Here is a 21,538-nt window from a genome sequence, read left to right as displayed (position 1 = left end):
GTTTTACTGACACTGGTCAGCTCAACCGTTCCATTATTACATCACAATCAGTTGACTTAAGTTATAGTTCTTTCCCAGTGTAATCCATTCTATGTATGAACAAGGAAGTCCTGCTGAATTCAGTGGGACTTGCTCCCAGGTAAGCATCTATAGCCGATATGTATGGGGTACCTTTGGATTGTCAGATTTTGTTGAACTACAACCCCCACCAGCCCTAGCTAGAAAGAGGACAGGGAAACCACTGGCTGAGAGATCCCACCATCCAAAGCATTCCACAGTTCCACTGTAGATAGGGTACCACAAGCTGTAGATACATTTCAGGTCTCAAAAGCTGGCATTATGAGGTAGAGCTTGTTGAATTATTTGTACCCCTGTTTTTCTGGTTTTGTTTACATTGAATAAGGCCAATGCTACCTTAATAGGCCCGAGAGCAATTATTCTTCTATTCATACCCTATTCAATCCAAAGGTTTAAATTTATTGCTAAGGATATAGGTGGGGAAGAGAACTGGAAGATGCGCTTGAGGAGGCAAATGTATTTTGGGTCAATTGCTGAAAACTTGCTAAATCTGAGATATGCACACGACACTGTTCCATCACTGGAAAGTGCCTCATACTTCCAAGTTTATTAACTGGCACTGTAAAACAGATGCTCCAAGTGTCCCTATTTTCCAGCGACAGTCCCAGATTTACAGAAGACGTCCCAATTTCTGATTTGATCCCAGAATGCCCCACTTTTCCTTAGGACGTCCCTCTTTTAATTGGAGAAATGTTGCAGGACATGGTAGGAGATCCCTATTGTCATCAGAGGGTATAGAGTTATGCGACCCCTGAGACAAGGAGATAAGTAACTATACAACCTTTAGAAGACATCTGATAGAGACACCTGCATAAGGAAGGTTTTTTTTTAATGTTTAATGTTTTGTTGTGTTTTTATATATGTTGGAAGCTGCCTAGAGTGGCTGGGGCAACCCAGTCAGATGGGTGGGATATAAATAATAAACATTATTATTGAATAGGATGTCCCTATTTTTATCAGAGAAATGTTAGAGGGTATGCAATGAGAATTATTAATAATCAATTGTCCTGGGGAAAACCACATGCAGGATGCTTTTAATACTACTTCTGGCTGCAATCCTATGTAGATTTGCTTGGTTGTAAGCCCTGTTGGACTTTCTGCCTCCATGAAATTCAATGGTTGTTGTTTTTTATTACGATGTTTTGCTAGATGGGGTGTGTGTGAATTGGCAGGCTTCTTTAGGAGAAATCAAACATTCAAGGGCTAACTAGCTTCCTGTTGTGTTATTCAGATCCCCCACTGAGAAAAAAAGACTGTTGTGAGTGCATGCAATCCCGACTGTCAAGTGTTGTTTAATGCAGCAGGATATTAAAATTACAACTAGCCAAAGTCACCGCTGAAGAGCAAATGCTTTGGGTTTGATGAAGTATTCATTGTTTCTGCAGGTGAACACATTGCCTTTTGTGCTCAATCTATTCACACACAACTAGCCACCTGGGGAATTACTACTTAAAGAAATTCAACCTTTCTATAGCAACAGGTGGTGAGGTATTGTTGCTTTTAAGTCTACTGAGTTCATATGATAAGGCTTCTTTGGTGCTAATTTCCAACACAAGAGTTCCTGGAGTTAAGCTGCCTGACTTATGCCTGTATCCATAAACACAGAGAAGGACTGCTGGTGGGCATTAGGTGACAAAAGAAAAGGACTCTGCATATTCTCAAAGGCACTTTCTACTGCACATTTCAGGGCTAAACCCTAGCAGTGTAAATAGGTTCTGGAGAAGAGGCTGCTGAACCCTAGCTCAAACAAAGCCTGGAATTATTCATATGATAAGAGAAAATATATATAGCAGCTTCTCTGTTATTGTTCTCCGTAGGAAATACTTTTAAATGATATTGTAGTGCTTCTGTGGCTCTGTTCGAGTTCCAGCTTCTTATTTACTGTCTCTAACCTAAAAAAATGGTTAAATTCATGTCCTTACCTTTGTGCAGTGGCTTAGGAACCCTGCTGCTTCTGAGACTGCATTGTCAGCCATGTGCTGAAATATTATTCTCTTTGCAAAATAACTAAAGTCCCTTCTTCAAACATCCTTGGAATATTCTCAACACAGGAGCACAAATGGGAACAGGAGCCAGCAGATAAGTCCTCCTCCCCACACCAAATGCATGTTGAAGATAAATGGGTGCAACTGCCTTACACTTCTGAAATGAACAAGTTTTCTGCCTCTCTTCTTTTTTTATGGGTCTTTTGCAGCTGGCCTAATCAGTTTGGAGCTGAGAACCTATGTTCCGAGAATATGGCCAGGTATTTACTAAGAATGCTTACTCATTGCTAACGTGATTAGGGAATATTTTAACACCAGCATTTGGTAGGTAGCCCTTGCTATCCCATTTGGTTTACTTTACATAAATTTAAAGAGCAAGTGTTTCAAGGACAGTTTAGTAGTTTGTATTTAGGAAATGCTGTTGTCACATATGTACAGTTGCTCTTTTTTTAAAATTGGTTCCTGCTTGCATGACTTTAACAATTGCTTCATCTGAATACATAGTAAGTCATAATCTACATGCTTAGAGAAGTTGTACCTGGTGAATGTCTTCTGATTACAGTACATTACTTTTTAAGAATCAGAAGCCTTAAGGTGGGGATTCTTTTATGCATACATTCTACTGGTAAAGGAATATACAAACTTCCACATTACACAAAAGTCTCCATCAACTTCAGCATAAAAGCAGCAACAGTTATGCCCTATAGTTTTTAAACATACTAAAAAGGTTTACAGTGCCATTACTATCTATCTGAACAAACAAGAAAGGAGAATGACTGTGGTTTTTTTTAAAGATACTTTTCTGCCTACCTGACAAGTCCCAGTTAATTAAAAAGACAGCAACATTCTTTAATAACAGAATTGGCCCACATTCCTAGTGTTTCAGTTAATGAAGAAATGGCATCTTATGTCTTAGTTTTACACTAGTCAGTTTATAAACACCTCTCACATGAAAAAAGGCAGCTCTCTTCCCCACCCCCATCCCACTCCCCAAAACCCCCCAAAGGGTAGTGTTTCCAATTGGAACAGCCACCTCAACTATCTACATGCATCTCCAATACTTCTGGGACTCCAGGACCACTGCTACTTTATCTAGAGTGCATTTTACTCCAAATAAACTAATAACTTCACCTCCAGACAGTTAAAATAGAATTACAGTGGTACCTCGCAAGACGAATGCCTCGCAAGACAAAAAACTCGCTAGACGAAAGGGTTTTTTGTTTTTTGAGCTGCTTCGCAAGACGATTTTCCCTATGGGCTTGCTTCGCAAGACGGAAACGTCTTGCAAGTTTGTTTCCTTTTTCTTAACACCGTTAATACAGTTGCGACTTGACTTCGAGGAGCAACTTATAGAACGCGGTGTGGTAGCCTTTTTTGAGGTTTTTAAAGACTTTGGTGATTTTTGAAGCTTTTCCAAAACTTTCCCGACACCGTGCTTCGCAAGACGAAAAAAATCGCAAGACGACAAAACTCGCGGAACGAATTAATTTCATCTTGTGAGGCACCACTGTAGCTTCAAATAACCCTCAAAGATGTTAAATTACCTCCATTGCATTTTGAAAGAAGCCACACGCTACAAGTCTGCAAGCCTAACGCTAGAGAGGGGGTAATGGCTGCTCCATATGTATTAAAAAACAAAGAGCAAGGGGGGGTGCTGAACTAATGCAGTAGTTTCCTGTTATCTCTATTTTGCAAAGTAGAACGCATCTGAAACATTTTCACAGAATGGAAAGAAATATTACCACCTCTTAATGTCCACACATCATAAAGCAGGCCTAAAGTGGCTGCTTGCAAATGTTGCTGGGTTTGCTACTTTATACAGTGGTACCTCGGGTTAAGTACTTAATTCGTTCCGGAGGTCTGTTCTTAACCTGAAACTGTTCTTAACCTGAATCATCACTTTAGTTAATGAGGCCGCCGCGCCGCTGGAGCACGATTTCTGTTCTCATCCTGAAGCAAAGTTCTTAACCCGAGGTACTATTTCTGGGTTAGCAGAGTCTGTAACCTGAAGCGTATGTAACCCGAGGTACCACTGTATATATATAAACTATCCAGCCAGAAATTTAGGGTTTTCTTCTGAGTAACAGACTGTTGTTAAAGACAGAAATGCAGTACAGTGGTACCTCGGGTTACATACGCTTCAGGTTACATACGCTGAAGCAGGAGGCCCCATTAGCTAAAGTGGTTCTTCAGTTAAGAACAGTTTCAGGTTAAGTACAGACCTCCAGAACGAATTAAGTACTTAACCCGAGATACCACTGTACAAAGAAAGCAGCCCATAGATTCACACTGACTGTGATACAAACATACAATAACATTTTCAGATGGAACAGATGGGGGGACTTCCAGTCCATGGGCCTAGTTATGCCCACTAGCTCTCCCTACCTGACCTGTTCTCTATGCCAGGTATGGGGCAGGTAAAGATGCAGCTGGGCTAAAAAGGGACTTTCGGCTACCAATGATCAGCTGATTGTCAGAGCTTACAGAGTGCTGTGATTTTCCTTATGTGGTTCAATTTCAAACTGTGGTCAACCAATCCCATTGTGATGTCAGGTGATTGACAGGTAGGCAGCCTCCTGCCTTTCAAACTTGGCCTACATGAGGCTGGGGTTATAAGGATCTGGTACAACAGCGATATCCCCATCCCCGATGTAAGAAATAGCTCTCTTTCTGCATACTCACAACCAGTTTAAACTCCACTAGTGTAAATATAATAGAATGGTCTTTTCTCTTCCTTTTGCCATAGTTTTGCAATTCCTTATGTTGAATTGCACATATTTTGTCTTGCTCATTCACGCATTGGGCCAGTTAATGCCATACAACAGCAGACTGCCATTGCACTCAGGTCTTGCTTGCCAACTTCCCATGAGCATCTGGTTGACCACTGTGAGAACAGGATGTTGGACCTGTTTGGCCTGATCCAGCCAGGTTCTTCTTTGGCTCCTATGCTCCTGCTCAGAGTGGCCATGCATCACACTTTACAATCCTCTGTTTGGAGGGGCTCTCAGAAAACTATTGTCTCTTCGAAGGTGTCCCCTGTTAGAGGGCTGTCCAGTCCAAGACTAGGAACTGTACAGAGAAGTCTTGAAGTCGCCCATCAACAGTCAGCAGCACCTGGTCAACAAACTGCTCAAACAAACCACAACTGGAAAGCCAAAGCCAAACCTTGGGTTCTCTACAATCCACAGTTCCCACTTAACACCAAGCACTAAGGATTGTGGCTTGTTTTGACTGCTGGGGAGAAGCAAAGAGGGAATCATCTGCATGTTCACGACTTACTGTGACATGTAAGCAAGGCCAGTATTGTGAGATCCTTCTGGAGCTCTTCATATTGATGTAACCTTAAACTTAGCTAATTTGGTTCTCATCCCTGACTCCAGGTTATTCGTGAACGTTAAAAGACCACCAGTCCTAGTCCAGCTCTTTGGGGGACTCCACTGCCTTCTTTACTCCATTATGGAAATCATTTGCTACCAGTTATTTAACCAGTTCCAAATCCATAAAAGCACCTGGCTGCTAAGTTTACTCAGCAGCTGGGAAGGAACTTTGCTGAAAGCCATTTGGAAGTCCAACTATATACTGTAATGGCTAGCAGATCACCCCTATCTACATATGTATGTAGCACTCAAAGAATTCTAAAGGTTGGTGAGGCTTGAAAGGCTTGTTCTGATTTAAGCATTTCTCATACTTCCTTACTCACTGCATGAAATAACCGGATGAGATAACAGGACAGCTATTACCAGCAAAACAAAAACAAAAAAAATGCAAATAGAAGGTAATTGCAGCAGGAAGAGAACACAGATGCAAAGCAGCTAGGACGTGAGAGAAATAAAATGCATTCATTAGGCTATTAATGGTAACCAGTGGAGCTGAATAAGGAAGGAAGAATTTATATTTTATTTGATGGGTTAGCTTCAGCACTTTAAATTTAGTCCTAGCTTTCAGTAGCTGCTTTTAGAAACTGTTTGACAAAGGTAGGAGCACGGCAAGGGCTACTTGAGCGGCATGCCCTACCAGGCTGCTCATCCACAGTAAGTCACTGTCTGTCACTGTCACAGTAAGTAAGCCATCATTCAGATCAGGTGTACCCAGCCCTCCACCCCAGGGGCAAATGAAAATTGCTGGTTGTTTTGCTGGACAAACCCTGGAAGGTCAGTAGCCCAAGGTCACCCAGTGAGCTTTATGGCTACCGGTGGGGGGGTGGGATTTGAACGCTTGGTCTCTCCATTCCTAGTCTGACATTGTAGCCACTACACCAAAATGGCTCTCTAGGGTAGCCAATAAGACCTGCTTCTGGACCTTTAACAGTAACTTCACAGGCAAAGGCGGTGAAGCTTTTCTTTGCATGGAGTAGAAAAGGTGAGAAATTTTTCTTCTCTTTTAAAAAATATACTTAGTAAATATTTGTAATCTATAAACAAAGTAGTCATTACAACCATTTTTCTTACCTCCTTATTACAAAAGGTTTGGGTCAATTTACCTTTATGCATTTAGTTTAGTTTTGCATTGAGCTCACTGTGTTCTGCAGGATAGGGCCCTCTTGCAGACACCATCTTATCAGGAGATCTGTTCTGCACCATGTCTGAATGGAGCCTTAGTGTGGTGGCACCCACCCTTCATGCCTCCCTCTATTGTCTTGTCAGCGCCTGCTGAAGACTTTCTCTATCACATTTTTAAAATGGATATCCTTATCCCAGTCTGCAAAAGTAAGTACTGGAACTATTTTAAACTAATTTTTTATATATAGAATTGGTTATTATTCTTTTCCATTGATTTTTTTTTGGGGGGGGGTACCAGCTGTCAGCTGCACTGAAAGCATTCCCACTCATGGTATGGGACATAAATAATAAAGAAAGGCAATGTAAAAGTCACAGGAAAAAGGCGGCAACACTAACAGCAGAGGTGCTTGGATATGATAACACTAGTGTTAGGAACAATATGAAAATGTGATATCAAGAGGGTAACAACTTCTATCAAAAACAGTGTTTTAAAAATAGATTACTGGCTGAATGTGAATTGGAGTTTAGTGCTCATACTCTAATATGTCTTCCCAGTGTAAAAAACACATAAATTAGCACATAGAGTTACAACTGCCTCTGCTGATAGCCCCTTATAGTACTGTTAAGTACTGTAAAATCTGTTGGCAAAGCAATTGCAATTGCTGAGTATACATCTCTGAACAATACTTCATTTTTCATGTTGTAAAATTATATTACAAAAGGAATCTGTTTACCGGAAGCCTGGTCCATCTGAATTGGTACACCTGAATTGACATCATATACTTGGCTTGCAAAAGGACGCAGGTGGTCCTTTGGTCTAAATCACTGAACCTACGGCTTGCTGATCGGATCCCCGCGACGGGGTGAGTTCCTGTTGCTCGGTCCCAGCTCCTGCCAACCTAGCAGTTCAAAAGCACATCAAAGTGCAAGTAGATAAATAGGTACCACTCTGGTGGGAAGGTAAACGGTGTTTCTGTGCGCTGCTCTGGTTTCACCAGAAGCAGCTTAGTCATGCTGGCCACATGACCCAGAAAAACTGTGCGGACAAACGTCAGCTCCCTCAGCCAGTAAAGCGAGATGAGAGCCGCATCCCCCGAGTTGTTCATGACTGGACTTAATTGTCAGGGGTCCTTTACCTTTACCATACTTGGCTTGCAAGGCAACAAGTATTGTGCACCACTGTTTATATTCTGACCCCTTACTGTTTACTTGCACCACTTGACAGACACACAGGGTGCTTCCAGATTCAGGGCCTTACATAGCAAATGAGCCATCCATTGCTATTCTGCTGCTTTCCAGAATGTACCTGGGCCATGTGTTTTTGTCCCACCCATGACTCTTTTGCCATTTGGGGCATGCACACCAGTATTTCTGTACGTGTGCAGCTGAGATCACTCAATGAAGGAGAAAAGATGTGCATAATCCTTTGAATGAAACAAGGGGGAGGGGAAACAGAGCTCAAATGGAAGCAAATCAAGGGAGAAATAGTATCAAAAAGGCATGGCTAAAGGTGAACAATCACAACAGTATTCCAGCCCACCATGAAATATGTCAGGGTCCCTAAAGAACTACATTGACCCTACAGACAGCACAAACAGGCTTGGAATCAGATAATAGCAGCCTCATATGCAAATTAAATGTTTTGAAGGGGAAGAAGCTTATTCCATGAGTCTTTGAACAGCTCAGTTCTATCATCAGCTGCCCCGGCATATAACCACGCAGCACCAGATTCAGGGGCTTCTTTCTGTGGCTCTGCTGGGTGCTGCAAGATGTTGAGATAGAGCAGTCATGTGGGCCAGTATTATTAGGTTGACCTGGACTAGATGATCCTTTGGTTCCCTTCCAGCAATAAAATTCTATGATTTGTCTGATCAGGCATACAAAAACCACACAAAAGAATGCTACACGGCACAAAAAGAGGTGGAGGAGAATCTTGATGGAGGCGGGGCTCACCTAAAAAAAGCCCCCAACACTATACACAGAGCCAGTAAAACCTATCCCCCCTCTATGTTAATAACAAGTAGTTATGTTCATACTGCAACTGACCAAGAAAACACCTGGACGGGGCAGTCCATCAATGAAATGAATATTCACAAGATTCACCTGAAATCTGCTCAAGATTCAAAAACATTTCCAATTTTGCATTCAATTTCTTGAATAAGAAACAAGACACATTCAGGAAGTACTGCTCTCACTCTGAATTGGCTTTGTTTGCCCTCAGTGATGTCATCACACAGTCAAATCTGATTGGTTGCATGAAACCTTTGGAGGGTATTTCAGGAAATGAATTGGACTCCTCCCTACCACCTTTTTGTGCCTAAAATGTTCACAGGAAAACATTGGGTGCACCTCTATGTCAGTGGAATATTACGCTAAGCATGGAGATTCTACTTAACTGTTCATGGTCATAGCTTTATCCACAAATTTGTCTAAAACCACCACATGCTATGGTAGGGAATTCCATACGTTTATTCTGCATTGTGTGAAAAAGCATTTCCTTTTGTTGATCCATCCTGACCCTAGAACCAACAATCATTTTCACTTTGCAGACTAATTCTAATATGGTACAAACAGTATTATTTTTTTTACAAATTTTTAGTTTGTGCAAATGGATTGCCAATTAGCTGGCCTTTAGACTTGACAGAGGTACATCCCTCTCTTTTCCCATCTGTTGAATGCTGCTTTTCTTTCTCCTTTTGGAAAATAATTTCTTGAGAGTTGTTATGAATTTAACTGATACCTCAGAACTCCCCTCTATGGTAAAACAAGTAACAAGTATGGGAAGTATTAAAGCTCAGCTAAGTTACCAGACGGCTCATTCTTCAACCTCAATGGCTGAGAACTTTGCTTTTTCAGACGTGTTTGAGCAAACAGGGGGAACAGAGGATATGCAAATAGCTTCTCTGAATGAAACACAAGCCTGAATCGGTGTTGGCAGATCACAGTATCACACCACCCTCAGCAGCCTGTGAACTGAAAGGATTTTTTTAAACATTATTATTATTCAGATAGTTGGCTGAAAAAATCCTGCCAGAATAAAGCTGCTGTCAATGGACAACAAAAAATCCTTTCAGAAGAAAATAAAATTAGGGCTTAAGCATTACACTCAAGTGCAGCGAAGAGGTTATTTTCGTTCACTCAATCCGGAGGTTCATAGTTTTAAGTGTGTGTGTGTGTGTGTGTGTGAGAGAGAGAGAGAGAGAGAGAGAGAGAGAGAGAGAGAGAGAATGTGTGTGTGTTTGTTTCAAGGTTGTAACAAGATCTTCTTTCGCCTCTGTTTTGTCAACAAGTATACTAGGAAGGCCAATTATGAAACTAAATGCCTTCACAAATGCAGCAAATAATTTATGTTTCCTACCTAGACATACATTAAAACAAACACCTAGATAACCTGAAATCTGCAAAATAATTTTGGAAAGACAGAGTCTACTAAAAAAAACTGTTTTACTAGTTTACTACTAATCTAGTAAACTAGTTTTGTAAACTGCCCTGAAACCAGATTTGTGTTCAGGGTGCTATCTTCTTCTTCTTCTTTGGTGATAACTTGTAGATGAGTAAGATTGTCTTCCATAAACATGGTTTTAACAAGTGGCCAATTCTGGACCCACATGTCATTCCACTGTGGGGACATTGGTTCCTGGGCGGGAGTTGATCACAGTATGGATTTGCCAAGCGTGCCTTCCTCTTAGCACATTTCTCCCTTGCATTCTGAGTTTGAGTATCTTCAAAGTCCATGACATGGACTTTGATTATCATCTTCCAAAGCAACTACTCTATTCCAAACTTAAAAATGGAAAGCATAATGCTGGTGGTCAACAAAAGAGGTTTAAAGTCTGTCTCAAGGCAAATCTAAAAAAATCTATATATTCCATATACCATGGAAAGCTTGGGAGGCCCTGGTCTAGAGAATATATGATAAAGATCAGCTCTCAGAAAAGCAAACTGAGTTGGATTGTATTTGCCTGCCTTACTGTGTTCTTTGTGAAGGAACATAGTGCATCAAGCAGTGTCAAGCAGAACCTACTGGCCCACACAAGAGAAGAGAAAGGAGGGAGGGAACGAACATGACTTATTGGGTTTCAGCAATGGAAGGAATTACTCAAAAATGTTGCAAATCCATACAGGAGGCTAAACAAGGTCTTTTAAATACTTGGGCCTAAATCCAGTGTGGCAAAAATACTTGATCATCTGAACATGCCTCTTTAGCAAGCATATTTGTTTTCAAGGTGCTTTGTGGCAAGGGTGCATTTTGTGGAAGTTTTGTCTCTTATTACATAGGGCTAGACAACCCAGTGGTAGCCTCACACTAAGGAAATATGTTGCCTACTGAGCGTAGGAAAAACAATATTACACATTTTCATACTGTCCCCCAAATCATCAACGTTAGTGTGTACAGTGGTACTGTGGGTTAAGAATTTAATTCGTTCTGGAGGTCTGTTCTTAACCTGAAACTGTTCTTAAACTGAAGCACCACTTTAGCTAATGGGGCCTCCTCCTGCTGCTGCTGTGCCGCCGGGGCACGATTTCTGTTCTCATCCTGAAGCAAAGTTCTTAACCCGAGGTAATACTTCTGGGTTAGCAGAGTCTGTAACCTGAAGCGTATGTAACCTGAGGTACCACTGTACAGTCCTGCATGTGTAAAAGACATCTACAATGAGGAAAACCATAGCAGTGTGCATATCTGGAGGTCAACAGACCAGTGAACTGGAGACCTGTGTAACAAGAAATTTCCACAAAGCCTCCTCTTTTAAATAAGTGGAGGAACAAAACATCCCAAATGCTACGAAGAGAAGTGTGAGCCCCTAACCTCAAGCGACCCTGCCATCCCTTATACTGACAGTAATAGAAGGTGCTTTTTAAGTTTTTTCTGGGTTTTGGCATGATCAGCACAAATTCAGCAGTGCTGTTGAAACAAGAGCAGGTGCAGATTGCAAGCAATGGTTGGCTCTTGTAGCTTCAGTCTCGCAACAGCAACAACTATTATTGTTAGATCTCTCAAGGTGCTGGTGGAGATGCCGTCATCATGGAACCAGACGCCAGCCAGGAACTTAAAAGTAATCAGCTTTATTCTAAACTTCTGCTGTAGAAATAGATTAATGGCTGGCTTACTACTTGCTTTTTTGTGGGTGTATGTGTTTGCATACAAGATAGAGAATGCTAATATGTACCACCCTACATTTCATCTTAAAAGATGCAAACTTTGTCACTACATAAAACCACTCTCCAACATCATGCTTTACGTAACAAGAGCAAGTCAGACTAGCACCTGGGAGACCAGGGTTCAAATCCTCACTTGGCCGTGAAGCTCACTGGGTGACTCCCGGGCCATTCACTGTGTCTCAGCCTAACCTACCTCATTCTGGACTCAGATTAATTTAAACCAACTCAAACAGTAAAAATGTGAATGCATTGAAAGTCAGCAACTTTCACTTCTGTTCTGCATTATATTACTGTTGAAATTCAATTAAATTTAATCACAAACTTTGCATAGCCACTCAGGAATGTGCATACAAGGGAACTTGCAGCAGCAAATTCCACCTGTTTTGTGGCTGAAGCAACAACACAGTGATATAATGTATGTTGTTCCCATTCCACTGCAACATAGTTGAATTCCTTGCCTTTGGCATGAGTTCAAATCAGTTACTCTTTCCGTGGATATTCAGTTAATTCAGTTTTGCCATCTGTCTCCTAAGCTGGGCCTCTATTTTCATTATTCAAGCCTAGCTTGGGGTGGGGGGGGAGGGCGCAGAGAGAGAAGGGCAAGCATGTGGTTTAGAAAATGTATTTCCATGAGTCCCACACACATGAAGCTGTCTATGAAGAAGGAGTCTGGAGAAGGAGTCTGAAACCTTGGATAGCTGCTTCCAGTCAGTGCAGGCAATACTGAACCGGATGAATTAAAGGGAGTGTCCTATGTTCCTGTTGCCCAAAACAGAACACCAAATGGTGTCGCCTCCAATCATATCAAGGTATACAGTACCCCTGAACATGCACAGATCTGGTTTTAAAGGAATGTTTTATTTCAGATGAGGAGGGAAGTGGCCACAATCCAAACTACTAAACCACCTGCCTTCTTTTGCTGTAGAGCCAAAGACACATGCTCCCCAAATCCCACAGAACTGAGGTGGGACTTTACCCACACTTAATTCTGATGACTGCATCACTGAGTACTATATTAAAATACCCTTTATAAGGAATCCCTGGCATTATGAATATAAATTCATGTTAGGGATAGGGTGTGTGTGTGTGTGTGTGTGTTAAGCAGAAGCACACTTTGCATTTGGTCTTCCAAATAACCTTCTTAATAGGGAAATTTTGGTATCTGGAAAAATATGAATTTGGGCTTGTTGCTTGTCTGTTAGCTGGAAACCTTGGGAGATATTTCCTTCACAACTTCAAGATTATCTCCTCAGGATGTTAGCACTACTAAGCACCACCACAATGAGCACAAAATCCTATTAAATCCTGCCCTCTATCTACAGCTCCCAAACCAGCCATCCCTTGACACCTCATTGTTTCTGGCAGTAACACCACTAATAGAAAATATAATGTGCCGTTTTGACACAATCCTCAGGCCTCATGTTGCCAGAACCACTAATTGATGCCCATGTATTTTCGGAGCAGTCATCCACCCACCCCCGCCGACACTGGCTTAAAATGAATTTTCAATGGGTTCTCTTTCTGATGTTTTCTAGGTGGGTGTGGGTGTGTAGCAGGGGCTAACAATGTTTTGCTCCCTTTGCACAACCATCAGAATTTTTTTTCTGTTGTGCTTTCAAAACCTGAATCTGCTAACACTCCTTTTTTCCACTCCTCTACTGTTGATTTTTTTTTTACTTTGCATTTATCATTTTTATTTCTTTTATTATATATTTTAATGGTAGTAGTTTTATATCATATATGCTGCTTCAGAAATGTATTCTGAAAGATGATATAAAAACTATTAAATAAATAAAATCCACAGCAGTACCAGGTGTGGAGGTTCCAGTAACATCCTGTCATTGTAGACCAAGTAGTAAGCCATTAACAGTGCTGTCCTATACATCCTTCAGAAGAAGTAAGTCCCACAGAATTCACTGAGACTTACTCTCAAGTAAGAAGTAGTAACAAGCTTATTGTTTAGCTGTAAGCCATAACAAAAACAAAAGGAGCATTCAGACTTGAAGCAACAAATCTGGCTCTTAATTTCCTGGCCCGCCCAAAAGGAAACACGCTAAGTAACATAGTTTTCATTCTCAACATCAAAAACCATATAAATGCAATAGCTTTAAGAAAGAATGTTGTAGAACTAAATTCAAACAAATACTTTTCACAAAGATCCTTATAAAGAGGACACTGAGTCATGTAAGGAACAATATTCTCTGTAAACCTTTTACCAAAACACACAAAAACACTGTTCCAATTGTAATTTCTTATAAAGGGCATCTAAAAACATGAATGTTTACTAATTCAACAAAAACAGTTTTAGGCTTTAGCAGCTCAACTTATGCAAATACTTTTTGTGTGCGTCCCTGTTCATATGTGTTTGGAGAGAGGAGAGAGACAATAATAAAAGTTGTCCTGCCCATAACAAGGATTTGAAGGCGTTACTATGATTATTACTAATACTGTTGTTGTTATTATACTTTAATCCCAATCTTCCTTGAGAATCTCAATGTACATCACAAGTTAATAATGAGAACAATAAGAAACAGGGGGCAAATAATAATTATGGCAATAGCTTAAGACTCCAACTAAGGGACTGTGGTGCTACGAAAACTTTTTTGGCGATTAATCCCTGTAGCTGCTTTTTAATTAAAACTCAGTATTAGGAACCTGCTCAGCTGGGCCGGGTCCGTCAACCAGTGTCTAGGGAAACTGATGGGGCAGTTGGGTAAAGTCTGCAAAAGATTACTGTGGAAAACTCAAGAGAGCTTGCACCAATCCAAGTTGCAGAACGCACTTCCCCCTAGTGGAAAGAAAGGATAATCAAAGTCCAACTTTAAGCTATTATCAGAAATACAGAAGATTCCTGTTATTCATATGTGAATGAGAAACTATTGGGATCATCAATGATTACCACACAGTGGACATTATTACTTTTTATACTATCCATATATTAGCATATAAATATTTATTTGAATAAAGAGACAGAAAGGCTGATTTCAAATTTTGAAATGGTTGTAGCTTTTAGAATTGCAGTGAGAAAGGTCCCCTGGAGTTTCTTATTTATTTAAGAAATTTCTGAGCCACCTTTCAAAATGCTATATTTCCCCCAAGGCAGCTTACCATATCTGATGTAATCAGTTAAAACATATACAGCATTAAACTAATAAGCGACCCAATTAGAAGTGGCTTGCTGGGTGGGGTGGAGCAGCTACACCAGCTTCCCAGCAAATGGATCACAGTTGCTTACTGGGAGGGAGCGGAGGAGGCAGCAGGGAGGTTGGTGCAGTGCAAAGGCATCAGCAGAGCTCCTTCTGGTGTGTTTGCACCACCACCTTGTTCCTCTTCCTTCTGGCAAGTAATAGTAATAATAATAAAAATAATAAAATATATTATTTATACCCCGCCCATCTGGCTGGATTTCCCCAGCCACTCTGGGCAGCTCCCAACAGAATATTAAAAACACAATAAAACATCAAACATTTAAAACTTCCTTAAACAGGGTTGCCTTCAGAAGCATTCATTTTCATTTGTTTGCAGAGGGTTAAATGATGTTGCATCAAGTCAATTGTTATCCCACACTTACCAGTGCATTTCCCCATCGCTTTCCTTACTGCAAACATTTAAATATCTCCTTTTTGTTCAGAAGTGGGTTTGTGGCACAAGAGAGAAACAGCCTCAAATCCACTTTGGTGGGTGGCTGTCAATCACATGTCATAAGGATATCACATGACTGACAGGTACGCAGACCTGGCCACCTGTCAGACTTCAAAAGGGTCTTACTATAATTGTGGTCACTGTGAGGACATTTGAAGTCCATTTGCACCCACGGTTTGCATCCAAACCACACCTGCTGCAAGCAGAGAGAGCATGGCTATATGAAGGCAGATTGCCAATGAAAGCTCATCTTCAAAGGAGCTTGTGGACAATGAGCCTTCTCAACTCTACTAGGGAGTTACCAGTGGGGAACCTCTTAGTGTTGCCAATCCCTGTGGGGATCACTGTCTAATCAGCAAGCTCCCAATTGTCCTTACCTTACAGGTCCTTACCTGCCCCACACCTTTATCTCACCCTTCTAGCAACTCCCACAAAGACCGTGGTGCCCTGAATTAGCATCTAGGATCAGTGATGGACTGGATGAAAGTGAACACAGTCAATCCAGATTAGACAGAGTTGGCAACATTTGGGGAGTGAGACACCTGTGGGCAGGTTAAATTGCTTTGGTTAGAATCGTACTGTTCCTAAAGATTCACTTTGAAGCTTAGGCAAACTTCTGTACTTGACATTACACCCAGAATCCCTGTGACCTATAATGCCTTTGATTAGTTTCTGTTGAGACACCCACTGCGGACACTGCTGGAAGACAGAGACTGGCTTCTGTCATTCATGCTTCAGTTACTTCTAGATCAGATTACTGTGATGTGTTTTATGCAGAGATGTCCACATAGAAACGTCAGCTAGTGCAGACGGCTGCTGCCCAACTGTTAACAGAGATGGGTTAGCATGGTCATATTACACCAGTTGAAACATCTGAACTGCTTCACATCTCTTTCACAGCTAATTCAAGAATTGAGCTATAAAGCTCTATATCGCCTGTATCTTGATTATTCAGTGAACAAAAATTTATTAAATAACAAAAAAACAGCAGGAGTGCCATGGGTGAAGGCAGTGTTCTCTGGTAAGCTATAGGACTGCAGTATAAGCATGGATCAGTGCTTAACCTTTGCCAATGTTTTTAATTAGTTCACCCATGTTAACAAATATGTGTGACATGAATACTACAAATCTCCAGTTTAAGCTTCCCTTTCATTATAGCAGCTGTAGAGGAACACTGAAACTGTATCATCCTTTTCAAGGGCATTTAGTTCTTCAACCTTGGAGCATTTAACAGAACTAAAGCTATATGATAAAAGGAGAAGGGAGGGAGAAGAAACCAATAAAACTTAGGCTGTGTTCACATTCCCATTTACTATGCACTGGCTTTGCTTCCAGTGCTGGATTTACATGACCTTGTCCAAAATGCTTAAGTATCCTGTACTTTCTTGTGAGCTACTACTGTTCTATGTCAAACAAGCATCATACTGCCTGGAGTCCTTAGACTCCAGCCAAGGTGTGAACACCTCTGCTTAGGGTAACAACATCTGTGTCCTCAGCATTCCCTGGTGCATACACAAACAACTGAATTGAAACCATGCTTATGTGAACAGATGGGGGGGGAGCTGTGAAATGCATAGAAAACAGCTTCACTGTGCCATAAGGTGGGAATGTGAACATGCTCCAAGTCTTAGAGCAGGGTTGGGGAATTTGTGTCCCATCAGATGTTGTTGGACTACAGTTCTCATCACCCCTGAGCACTGTCTGTGCTGGTCTGGGCTGATGGCAACTGTAGTCTAATAACATCTGTAAATCCAAAGGTTCCCTGCCCCTGTGATAAAGGATTGCATCAATTAATCCTGCAGCATCTCCACCCCCGGTTTCACATACTATAAAAGTCCAACCAAGTTAGTAGTACTGGCTAAACTCTTGGGCTTCATTTAAACCAGGTTCTTTCAAACAATCTGTTTTCTGGGGCTGGAATTTATAAAATAATAGGAAAGATGAGAGAAACGCTCACCATCTGCAGTGCTTTCCCTTCACCACTGAGGAATTATAAGCAGCTTTGCCATATTTGTGAGCAGAATGATGGTTTACAATAAACAACGAGCTGCTCATTCAAAACATCTAGTAGTTTCCTAACCTTTGGACTCAGAAACAGCCAGCATGAGGATGCAGATGGGGCTGTACTGCTGGCCTGGCTTCCCAACACTGCGTAAGACTGCCGGTTGTCAAGAGGGCGGACAGTGAGGAGTGCAGTACAGTGTTGGTGCAGCACCGGAGCCAATCCAATGCTCCCAACACAGAACCTGAACTCCCTGCTCACTTGCCTCTTCCCCCTCTTGGTAACCAACAGCAGCAATGCAGCCCCACCTACTGCTACTGGTTGGACTTCATCTCCCATCAGCCCCAGCCAGCATGGCTAATGGTTAGGGTTGGTGGGAGCTGTAGTCCAACAACATATAGAGGACACTACACTGGCTATTTTGGTACATTGGTATTAGCTGTTTTCCAAAACTTGGGCTGTTCCTGGGGTGGGTGTTGAAAACATGGTTATGACATGGTTTATACAACCTCAAACTTTGGCTTACCAGCACCATTTGTGGGCTTCTGGAGAGAGGCTCACAGCTGCTTTGCTCTTCCCCACACTTTTTACTCCTGTGCTACCCTGAGCTAAAGCAAGGCTTGGCTTAGTGCATCATCTATGGCTCATTGTTACACTCTCTCTCCTTGGCTACAGCTCTTTGTGACTGAGGATGTCACCACTTGCAATTCCCAGCAATGTAGAGGCAGATCATAGCCATCACAGCTAGTAGCTTTTACATTAATTTGTCTAATCTTCTTTTAAAGCCATCCAAACCAGTGGCCAGAAAATTTCACAGTTTAACTAAGCCTTTCAACATTCCTTTTGAATGTTTCAACATGCAGCCTTGTTGGACGTACCTGAGCCGTGTAACTTTTCATCAGAGTTGCTCCAATAAAAAGCAATTTTGCCCTGCCTTTCCATTTTAAAACAAACAGCACAGCTATGGGAGTAATATATCTGATGCTGTATGTCATTTTAAGTTGGTGGGTTTGATAATATCATCATTTTAATTGTGTGTTGGGGTGTCTGTAAACCTCCCTAGATCTTCAGGACAGAGGGCAGTATAGAAGTTTAATAAATACAGAAATTATTAAAACTCTTAGGCTTGTATTCAAAGCAGAGTTCTGTTGGCACAGTTGCACTTCTGTTTCCTCTTCTGCCCCCATGAGCTCTCCCCCCCAAAAAAAAATTATTCAGGGGAGTCCCCAAACCCATCCCCTCAAAACAAGACACAATAAATTCTAACCACCTAGGACTAAGCACCTAAAACTAGAAGAGATAATGTTAAAGGATAGGTCATTGGCAGATGCAGCACACATTTTTAAAAACAACAATTCCATTACATTTCAGGGCCTCAGCATGTACACTAAAAGAAAAAGTTTATATAAAAGGGGTGGGGCCCTAAGGGCAGCTCTATACTTAACTACAAATGATCAATTATTGATTCCATGCCTGCATGACTCAGAGGCCTGGCTAGGCTTTCCCAAAAGAGAATATGGCATAGTATGACTGGGCAAACATTTAGCTTCCAAGTACCAGTTTTAGATCTTTTAGTGTTTGCTTGCAATGAATAGAAGCAGAATTCTTTGGGGTACCAGCATTAACTTATCACAGAAACAGCCCCCAGGCCTTGCAATAATTAGTTGATCTGGAGGTTGTAATTTATCTCCTTGCTGTGCTGTCGCCTCATCACATGGCCACGAAGCAGAGATCACATTCCCAGCCATATATCTCAAGTGTCACCCATTGTGCGGGATCAGATGTAATGTAAGCAGTAAAGCAACAGCAAGGAAATATGCCTCTGAGCACATGCAAAGTGCTTCAACCGCTAAGGGTATCACTGTTAGCCCCACCCATGTAAGATTACAGAATAAGACTTCCCGGAGCATTATGAGATGTTATGAGAGTTAAAGAGGGAACGAATGCTTTATTCCCTGAGAAATGCTACATAAAACAGCAACAAGATTCATTTGAAATACTCTTCTCCTTCTTAAAGCTATCCTGCCTTACCCCATTGGCATTAGGCCCCACGCTCAAGCCTTTGCTTCTGCAGCCAGCTGACATGACCAGTACAAGCAGACAAAGTGAAAGAGCTCTGGTCCAGCTGGTGCATAGGCTGGGGCAGGGACTCTCTCGGCTGGAGCTGCTAAATGAGCGAATTTTGCCTTCTGTTGCCTCAACCTCAACAGTTCATACATATTGGTCCTTTCCCCCCACCTCTGCAAGAGGACTCTGTTGTCATGGCTTCAAGCCATAGATTTCACCAGCAAGGCTGCGGGGGGGGCATGGCAATGTGTAGAGTAACAGCAAAGAAATAAGCCTCTGAGCACATGCAAAGTGTTTCATACATATTGAGAATAAAAAAGCAAGTCTTCAAACAATTGCTGGCATGAGTTCCTAAATTTATATTTTTTAAGACATGAGACGTGGCAACAAAATCTTTTTTTCCTCCTTCCCCCATCCTACAATATTATTATAGCGCCACTAGATTTCCACTATGCTGAAAAGAATTTGCTAGCCATTTGGATGATGCCTCCCACACCCCAACTTAGGCCAACAAGAGGAAATATTGGCACATCTAAGTGCCTTTCTGTGGCTTTGCATGCCCTGGAGAGAAACAGAGTGTCCTCAGTGCTGTAAAGGGGAGTTGCCTCCTACACGGATGGAGGGGAGGCAGGAGCCTAGCATTAATTCCCATGCATTTATTTTAGCACCAGAAAATTCAGCCCATGTGAACTACGGTTCTCCCTTCACAGCAGCAACACCCACTCGACACAGCAAAGATCTCTGCACCAAAAAGAAGTTGATCTCAATCCATCACCTACAAATGACAAGGAGTTACAGATTCCTAAATGCTGCCCTTCTCCCTCACCTCCAGAGTGTTCTATTTCAAATCATTGCAGCAGATTACACCATTTAAAACTGAATCTGTCAGGCGCTGAAGAGGATCGCAGCTATTCCGGGGTCCCGCTAATCCTCTTTGTCTGATCCCATCATCTTTAAAACATTGACCCATCATTAATACTGCATGCAGCAGCCACACACAACGGCAGATTCCTTTTTGCACCCATACACACACCCATATGCATCATCCTATACCCTTAAAAGAGAGCATCTTGACCCCGGTGCAGGCAGCGAAATCACAGCAGATAACTTATGTAATCTCTTCCCTTTTTTTCAGGCTCGCCCAGCATTGCTGAGCTTTCCAAATTCCTCCACACAATAGGGCCCAATACCGCAGAAGGATGACATCAAAGGCAGCAGCATCCCTCGCAGCCTTCCTCTTCTCCTGCCCTGGTCCTTCCGGAGGGTCTGGGGGAAAACACATCCCAACGACGGCGCTCATGTCCAGGAGATCCGAGAGAAGCAGCTCAAAGCAGCAGCGGGACGCGCAGACGAGCGGCTTCCATGGAGGCCGGGAGAGGTGTGCAGGGTTGGATTGAGGTCATTTCCAAAAAGGAGCCTCCCCGCGCACACCCTCCGTCTCTTTCCGCTTTTGTTCCGTTTTCCCTGGCGGCGAGGGGCATGGGAAGCGGCGCCCGTGATAGGTGGGGAGGGGGGAGAGAGAGAAACCGTAGGAAGGCGAAGGCGCGGGATGGCGGGGAGGGGAGCGAGCGAGCGAGCGCCGAGGCTGACTTACCCACGAAGAGCCAGATGGAGCCACCAGACACTAGGAAGAAGGTGAGCATGCCTGCTGGAGCCGGCTGCAGCATGGGCGGCCTGAAGCGAGAGCGCAGCTTGAGGGGGGGACTGCAGCAAACTCACTGCAGTGACTGAGGGAGCAGCAGCAGTAGAGGCAGCGGCGACGGGGACTGGCTGGCTCTCGCTGCTCCCAGGCGCAAGCCCGCCCGCCCGCCCGCAGCAGTAGCAGCAGCAGAGGAGGTTATTTTTAGCCGCGCGCCCGCCGCCCTTCTTTGCACCGGCTCCTCTCGGAGAAGGTGAGGCCGCGTCCCGGCTTGGCGGCGCTAAGAGGATGCCAGGCTCGCGCGTGCTGCCGCCGCGGTGCATGCGTACAAGGCGGCAGACCTCGACGCTCAGCTCTCGGCCCTCATTTCTCTCCCCCGTCCTCGCCTTTGCCCGCCGCCCCCTTTGGGGAGTCCGGCTGAGGCGCAGGAGGCAGGCAGCGGGAGGCCCAAGAAGGCGCCGGTAGT

General features: G+C 42.7%; 1 protein-coding gene and 1 long non-coding RNA gene across 13 annotated transcripts in view; one reads left to right on the top strand and one right to left on the bottom strand.

Annotated features, from left to right (window-relative positions):
- Window positions 1–21,250, bottom strand: part of ACSL6 (acyl-CoA synthetase long chain family member 6) — a 76,660-nt gene extending 55,410 nt beyond the window's left edge. Inside the window, exons 1-2 of one of the 6 annotated variants that reach the window (XM_080997146.1) lie at window positions 17,893–17,994; window positions 15,757–15,906 (exon numbers count right to left, since the gene is read on the bottom strand). Coding sequence is in view for 4 of the 6 variants with exons in the window: in XM_080997140.1 (XP_080853266.1) it covers window positions 21,028–21,100 (73 nt within the window). In the remaining 2 variants the exon portion in view is untranslated. Of the gene's footprint in view, window positions 1–15,756; window positions 15,907–17,892; window positions 17,995–20,623; window positions 20,904–21,027 lie in introns of those variants that run through there. The other 5 variants (XM_080997140.1, XM_080997145.1, XM_080997136.1 and 2 more) reach the window with 5 other exon arrangements.
- On the top strand, window positions 80–5,721 carry LOC308472421. 7 transcript variants are annotated; one of them, XR_013983492.1, is made up of 4 exons: window positions 80–139; window positions 1,310–1,566; window positions 2,273–2,387; window positions 5,093–5,721. It is a non-coding gene; the product is annotated as an uncharacterized lncRNA (long non-coding RNA). The 7 variants fall into 7 exon arrangements; XR_013983493.1 differs by having other exon boundaries at window positions 2,130–2,387; XR_013983494.1 differs by having other exon boundaries at window positions 86–139; window positions 1,464–1,566.
- Window positions 21,251–21,538: the final 288 nt, after the last annotated feature.

The sequence above is a fragment of the Podarcis pityusensis genome (assembly GCF_964106645.2).
Source record: "Podarcis pityusensis genome assembly, chromosome: 2".
NCBI classification, from domain to species: Eukaryota; Metazoa; Chordata; class Lepidosauria; order Squamata; family Lacertidae; genus Podarcis; species Podarcis pityusensis.
Note: the sequence above shows the minus strand (reverse complement) of the source record. Positions and strands in the feature narration are given on the sequence as shown.